Genomic DNA, 8,101 nt, shown 5'->3' with positions numbered 1-8,101 from the left:
TGGGAGCTGAGCAGATGAAAGGGGGAGGGAACTCAGCAGTAAAATGAGATGGATCTGACCCTACTTGACTCCTGCCTTTAAAAGGCTGAATGTTTAAAACTGAAAGGGGATCTGGCTTAGTTTGGATGTGATATATACCAATACCATATATTAACCTCTTTTTCATAATTTATTCACCCCCACCCCCCACCCCCCTCCTTCCTTCTGTCCACAGCAGGAAGCTTTATAGTATTATTAAAGTCAGAAAGAGAGATGACAGAAAAATGCATCAGGCCCCTCCTGCATTTTAATATCAATACCAGAGGGGTAATAAACATCGAGGCAGAGAGCATACAGGAGAGGAGCGACTATAAAACCCCACATTGTCTAATTTATGGAAGACAACAACAGGGCAGCAAGGTGAGGTTTTTACCCTTCAGTCTGTGCTTTCATAACACAACAATGTCTTAGCGTGCAACATTTGTTTTGTGGTGACTAAACACACAACAAAGTTTGGAAGAAAGTCATCTGAACTGCTCAAATTGAAACTCTGACTAACATTTTATAACATCCTTCCAGAAGTTTTCAGTCTTTGGGCATTCCCTTAGACCAACAGAGGTGTCTAATTTTTTTTTTAAATGTATTCTCGTGGGCAGTTTTGTATGATTTATTTATAAAACTTATGGAACATGGTTTGTATGATGTCCTTACAAAATACCAGTGCTCATTTTAAACATGTTGGAAATATTGTGAGACAGAACTACTAAAGGTTAGGTGACAAACCACTTGTTTAAGGTTAGGAAAGTAGAATACGGTACACTGTACTAAGACACTTTCTGTTGATTATTATTGTGGTTTCACAAATAACTTCTGAACTACTTTTCTACTGTTGTGTTTCATTTTGTTGCAGGAATGCCCCTTTAAATTGAATTCATGCATATAAACTTTATAAAAACAGATTCTTCTACTGATTTCAGACACAAAATCAAGCTCTGAGTGTTCCTTGATTTAAATGTGCAGCCTCTGTCCTCAGTGTGAACCGCTCACCTCAGCCTTAATTGGCAAAGCTGCAGACAGATATTACATTGCTGCCAACTCCCTCATTAACCATCATTAGTCTGAACCAGCACAACACTTTCAGCTCAGTGAGGCTCAGGGCACCTGATAACAGGCTTCTGTAGAGTAAGCAGAACAAAGCATCCCACAACAAACAAAAGTAAACATTTAAACCGATTAGCAGATCCGATGTGCAAGAAAGGTGCTTAAACCAAAAGACACAATATGATTCAAATAGAAAAAAATATATGAATTATGTTATTTTTTACGGTCAGATATAACAAAACAAATAGTTACTTAACACACACAAAAGTTTGAGAAGGACACATAACTTTAGTTTGACAATTTACCAAAGTAAAAAAAAAAATCACTGTCCACCCTGATATTAAAATTTGTCAGGTGATATATTGGATAATGTTTGAAAAAGGGATAAATAACATACAGAAGCTTCCCCGTGACAAACTGTGCTTTTCTCAATCCATTCTGGCAATCATAATGTGTCATTGAGGGTCTAATTCAAAGTATCTGAGAGTTTGATTAAGTCACAGAACCACAGCTGCTCAGCCTTGATGCTCCTCTGCTTTAATGTAGGGCTATTAATCAACCTATTGTGTGTGTGTGTGTGTGTGTGTGTGTGTGTGTGTGTATATGTATGTGTGTGTGTGTGTGTGTGTGTGTGTATGTGTGTGTGTGTGTGTGTGTGTGTGTGTGTGTGTGTGTATGTGTGTGTGTATGGTTAGAGGAATCGACTGCCTTAACTCAACTAATTCACCATCAAAACATACTGCTGATGCCGAAAACGTGGTTTGGATAAAGAGATGCCGCGGGGTTTCGGATGGGATCAGTGTGTATGTATTGTGTGTGTGTGTGTGTGTGTGAGACAGGTGGGGGGTGGAGGTATGGGTCAAGAGTCAAGGGAATTCAAGCCTGTGTTCCAGGAAACACAAAGCTCAAGATCAAGCATTGGTCGTCCTTCAGATGGGCTTGTTGTAATCTGGACATCAAAACGTCCTCTTCTGTCCCTCTGTCCATTTATCCCTCACACACATACACACGCACAGTGCTCCCCCTTTCATCCACCTCACCCGACCATCTCACCCATGTTACCCTCCCCGAGGGTCTGCAGATTTTGCCCACCCCCTGTGGAGCTCACCTCCAAGTGTGTGAGGGAAGAAGCCCCACGAAAGCCGATTGCGTTTTAATAAAGTTTATTATCTGCAGGGAGCTAATCCTCCGGGGTAATCTCTCCCCTCCAGTCCTAAAGGAAAGCTGGATTACTCACTTGCTATAATCCCAATGAAATTGTTAGGATTTAGCTTGCGCTGCACAGCAGATGGCAACAGGCTTTTTCCTTCAACCTTGGATGCTCTAACCCCCTATTTTTACATGCAACACCCCGGTCCTTCTTGCTTCATGTCCTGGTAGTCTTGGTCAAAACAGAAAAACAAACAGAAACTTGTTTGTGCCAAAATTTAGGCAGAAAACATCTGGGAGGTTCCCCAAACATATTTTGACATCAGAGACAAGATAATGGTTTACCCCTGAACTGTTAATTCATGTTATATGGTAAAAAGAAAGTTAGACTGATAGATATTCAAAAGGATAGCTCAGTTCTATGCTCTCATCAAAGCTAGACTCCATTGACAAAAACAGTACTTTTACCTTGCAGACCATGAGTTGCTGGTATACTGCTGCCATGATACATTAATATTCTTGTGTAACTTTGGTGAATCCAAACTTCCCCATAAAACACCACAGTCACACAATAACTTAAAGAAATTAACCAATCGAGCCAACAGTAGACCAGCAACTCGTGTTTTAAATTATTGTTTTTGTCAATGGAGTCTGGTGTCTCTGACCAGAGCAAATAATCGATTCAGTTTTCCTTTTTTCAACATAAACAGTGCTGTCTGATGGCAAAGTAAAGCAGTGGAATATTCTAAATATAGCACACACTTATACTGCTATTGATTTTTTTTATGATGCTAAAAAATGTTTTGCTTCCCCCATCCAAAGCAGTACATTACTTAACTCCAGTGCTGTTACTTCTCCAAACTGCAGGCGTGCCGACCACCACCTGTAGTACACTGACTAATATGGATAAGTATGTCATACAATCCCACTTCAAAAAATCTGAACTATCCCTTAAAGTTTCAGTGGCAGATCAAAAACAATGAGTCCTTATCAAAAATAATTTTATTGATTCAGACAGAAGCAAGGAAGCAAACAAACAGAAAAACACAGTGTTTTTGAGGCTTTACATCGTGGACACAAGCCAAAAACAAATCCTGATTATTCTTAAACCTTGTCCAGTGTGAACATATGCGTCGCTCCACAACACTTCACAAACAACCAGAGTAGCTGTAATGTGGACTCAGCAGTGTGATGTAATATTCAAAGATGTGACATAACGCTCAGTGTAACGTACAGTAAGCCACCTCAAAAGGAGCTGAACAACAAAAGGCTGATCCGCTCTTCTCTGGTGAAAGTTAGTGCGGACCTGCTGGTCCAGTCACAGTATTATTCAACAATATGATGCAGCTGTCAGGCCGACAACAAACTGTAAAAACCCACCAACTATTTAGGGCCTATTTTTTACCATGAGATTATTCAATAAAATAAAGAAACATTTAATTCAATACTTGATAAACATAAAAGTCTCAGTGAATTATTGGAAGTTAACAGGGTTTTTAAAAAAATCAAAGAATAGCTTATTTCGATACTAGGTTCAAATGATTCAAATATTATTTTTACATACAAGTGTATACAATTTGTGACTGAAATAAAACAATTTTTGGTCTTAGTACAAAGGAAGAAGTGTACGAGGTCTTCGCCCTACTGTGACATATTTAAAATAAAAATAAAATAAAAATTACTGCTACAAATGACCATAACTTTGGTAAAGCAACAAAAATCACCTAGTACAAAAAAAACAACAAAAATAGCATTAGTTGCATTCACTTCATACAAATTATAAAAAAAATCAATTAATCTCATATTGGATTTAATTTTCACCTTCATAAGTGGACAAAGAGAATCAAGAAAAAGGAAATCTTTAACTTACAAACCCCAAACAGAAAGCCATTTTTGGAAATATTAATCTATATGCACATGTTTTTCCACAGCTGAGTTGCTGCCTGGAGGCCAGATTAAGTATTTCATATCTCAGGTGATTTTCAAACATTTTAAGGTAATTTTCCCTTCTCCTCCTCTCCAGTTAGACATCATTGACGACACTGAGGGTAAAACACGCTGCCGCCTACTTTGTTTGTAGGCAACAGTTAAGTGGACCGCCTAAGATCGGCCTAATCTTGACACATCCCCTTACTCCAACCAACCTCAGCCTGCATGAACCTAATGATTGTTAATCATTGCTGACTCAGCTCATATTTGGATACTCTTTTTTTCAGGGCAGAGCTACTTTAGCCCGCCGTAGCCTGAGGCGGTTTTTGAAGAAAAGGTACATGGCCAGAAGACACATGGAGGACAGGAAATAAAGGATGACACACAGGCTGATGTCCACTTTGGAGAATCCGATGCTCAGCACAGACATCCAGCGTCCCGTGTGTCTCAGCTCGGCCTCCTCCACAAAGTACTGGCCTGCCAGTTCTCGCTTCTGCAGCCGCTTCTTCTGCCGCCCCACGTCCAGCTCAAAGTCTGCTTCCATAGGCTGCAGGCCCACCATCCCGAGCCCGGCGTCCAGCTCCATGCCGAGCCCGAACACGGGCCCGGGCTCCTGCTCCTCCTTCCTCTGCAGGGTGCGTCGTTTGACTCTGCTGGAGGCCGCCAGCGCCTTGGCCTTGTAGTGCTGGTTGACGAAAGAGTCGAGATCCACGATGTCCTCCTGCAGCTCCCGCATCCTCATGCCCACAATGCTCGGCTTCCTGTTGCTCAGCCGCCGGACTCGACCCACCCCAGCCTCAGCTTTGGCCCAGGGGGTCGTCTCAGATGTCTTTCCCTCCATCTCATCTGCTGCTACTGCTCCTTCCTCCTCTTCATCAGGCCCCTCTTCCTCCTCTTCCTCCTCCTCCTCTTCTTGCACAGTGGGCTGTGATGTCAGCGGATGTGTCATGGAGTCCAACGCCTCTCTGGCTTTCCTCTCCATACGTTTGTGAGCTTCAAAAGCTTGCTGCTGACTTGCATGTTTTTCTCTCTGTTTTGTCAGGATCTGACTTTCATCTTCGAGGTAGTCTGACAGGGCGAGAAAGAGAAACACAGGAACATCATTTCTAACGTCATCTGCTCTGATCGAGAATAAGGTGCTTATCTAATCATCCTCGGTTTATCTGGATCAATGGTTAACTTTGCTACTCACTCATTACAGAAAAAGAGGAATTCTCTCAGCTACTGTTTGTAATGAATACCTTACATTTAGAAAAGATTTGACATCCTATAGAGAATAAACTTTCTCAATTTGAGAGACTTTGTCAAACCAAATGAAATATGTTATAAATGATATAAACGATATATTGACACAAGGCAATTTCTTTTAAAACTAAGCATTTAATTAAGAATTAAAAAGCTATTTTTCCTTAAGAAGAAAGACACTTGGATTTCATGTATTGAGCTCTACACTGATAAAACAGGCAGGTAGAAGGAAGAACTACATTCTTGTACTTTTGTAAAATCCCTGAAGTCATGGCTATGGTGTTGATTTGTACCTGAGAGGATGCTGCTGGATGAGAAGTAGGACAGGAGGAAGGGGAAAACCTGCTCCTGGCTCCACCTGTGCTCCCCGTTGTCCTTCACCGTGTGGCAGGCCGGACACATCTCTGGTGAAGGCCACTGGATCTTTGGGAAGTTGGGGTCTTCACTCAAAGCACCTGCAGAGATAAACACAGAAGTAAAGTTACAGTATTTTACAACAGATCCTTTTAGTACTGGGAGAGGATTAAGCACACCGCAATATAAGGGGGGAAAGGTTGAATTGTAACCATAAAGGGAAGGGGGAAATTAAAAATCCTGAAATATGAGAGCCACAGAATTAAACCTACTGACATGTATTATCTTCTACAAAACTACCAACTGAACTACCAAAGTACTAAAACACAAGCAGTTTCTGTATTGATTTCCATAGACTGTAATCGTAAAGTTCAGTTTTTCAGGAGTTCAGGACAGTTTGACAATCCCACTTTACTGGAATAAAAAGGGCTAATGTGAGATGAAGAGATTGAAAATTTATTAGAGAAAACAGATGTTTGTTGAAAAGCAATATATCCCAATATATGTTCTTGCAATACTCTTTCACCGTGGGGCCTCTGGTGAATCCCAAACCATAATCACATATATATATATCGGAGAATGATATACATATGTGATTAACACGGATATTATGATGTATATTGCTATACAAACTTGTGATACTTAAGTACATTAGCTGCCAATACTTTTGTTAACAACAAATTTGAATGCAAGAATTCAACTTCAGAGGCCTGATTCTTCACCTAACACAGCTTCCTCACACTAACAAACTAACTAGTTTATAGCTGATGATATACCAGGTCAGAAGATGCATGGGTCCAGATTCATTGCCCTATGACAAGAATCAGAACACAAAGTGTCCAGTCAGCTGCTTCTTCCATTGTTGTTTCTTTTATTCTCCTTGTTGGTGCATCGACTCAAGGATGTAAGTGCTTTGAGGACTGGATGCAATCTGTGTTGAACCCATTTGATCTTGTCACAGTGCTCGTAAAAACTAAGTGCCTATATGCATATGTGTATGTATGTGTTTAAGTGTGTATATGTAAATCATCTGTCTGTGGTTGTGTGCATGTAATCTAGGGATTGATATTTTTGTGTGTGTGTGTGAGAGTGTATGACAGGGTCTAACAATGATCAATGGGCTCCTGGGATGTCCCAGTGGGAGGGGTGGTGAGATAATAGATGTGGCCAAAGTGGACAGCTTCCCCACACATACATACACATACACACACACACACACACACACACACACACACACACACACACACATACACAATCCCTGATTTCAGGCAGCAGACCTCGGTGCTCTGGACCACCTGTCTCGTCCCTTCACACCCTTTTGAAAGCAAAGTCCAATCTCCAAATTGAACATGAGAGCGACAGAAACCTCAGAGGGGAGCTGCCCTTCTAATGAATTAGAAACTTTCTCCTTTAACATGTTTTCTTTAATGTAGCCGCTGCCCACTAACGCCCCTCAGTCACTCGCACACGCGCACACGCGCACACACACACACACACACACACACACACACACACACACACACACACACACACACACACACACACACACACACACACACACACACACACACACACACACACACACACACACACACACACACACACACACACACACACACACACACACACACACACACACACACACACACACACACACACACACACACACACACACACACACACTGCATCAATGCAAACAGACTGGTAGGGAAAAAGGCATGCACACACAAAAAATACAATTCATACACAACAGACTCAAATGCCCACAAGGACACACACACAGGGCAGCATCTAGTAATAAATTGCTTATTGTCACCAACAGGCCATTGTGTGTGTGAAAAGAAGAAAAAAGGAGAGCAGCAGCAGCAGGTCTGTCACTTTACAGCACTGTCAATTTACATCCTCCACCACCTCCATCCCTCCTCCTCCTCCTCCTCTCCACCGCTCAAGATTAATCTCAGTCATATGCATGTGTGTATGTACTCTGCATACAGTACTTTACATAAAGGATACATCAATTTTACTGTGTCCTGGATGGGCTGCAGCCTGTGTGTGTGTGTGTGTGTGTGGGCTTTTATACATTTCAGCAGGTGAGAGCACACACACACGTGCACACACACACACACACACACACACACACACACACACACGCCACAGATGCCTCAGATCTCTTTCCTTATTCTAATCAGCTTGCCACGTTTGCGGCCAGGGTGACTTTAGCCATACCAGCCATATTGAGATTGCCACAATGGCCTGTCACGGAGATGTCATCACCGCCACGCATACATATTCATCAGGTATAAATATGTATTGTTCAGCACGTCAAACTAGCTTCCTCAGCACT

The 8,101-nt window shown here is 41.7% G+C and overlaps 1 protein-coding gene across 1 annotated transcript in view; it reads right to left on the bottom strand.

The window, feature by feature from the left end:
• Positions 1 to 4,232: 4,232 nt before the first annotated feature.
• The window catches only part of qsox1 (quiescin Q6 sulfhydryl oxidase 1), a 30,571-nt gene continuing 26,702 nt past the window's right edge, over positions 4,233 to 8,101 (bottom strand). The window contains exons 12-13 of the mRNA XM_059340906.1: positions 5,697 to 5,858; positions 4,233 to 5,226 (exon numbers count right to left, since the gene is read on the bottom strand). Of these exons, the coding sequence (XP_059196889.1) occupies positions 4,442 to 5,226; positions 5,697 to 5,858 (947 nt within the window). The 3' untranslated portion in view covers positions 4,233 to 4,441. The remainder of the gene's footprint in view (positions 5,227 to 5,696; positions 5,859 to 8,101) is intronic.

This window comes from Centropristis striata, chromosome 9 (genome assembly GCF_030273125.1).
Source record: "Centropristis striata isolate RG_2023a ecotype Rhode Island chromosome 9, C.striata_1.0, whole genome shotgun sequence".
NCBI lineage: Eukaryota > Metazoa > Chordata > Actinopteri > Perciformes > Serranidae > Centropristis > Centropristis striata.
The sequence above is the reverse complement of the archived record's forward strand: the minus strand, read 5'-3'. Positions and strand labels throughout refer to the sequence as shown.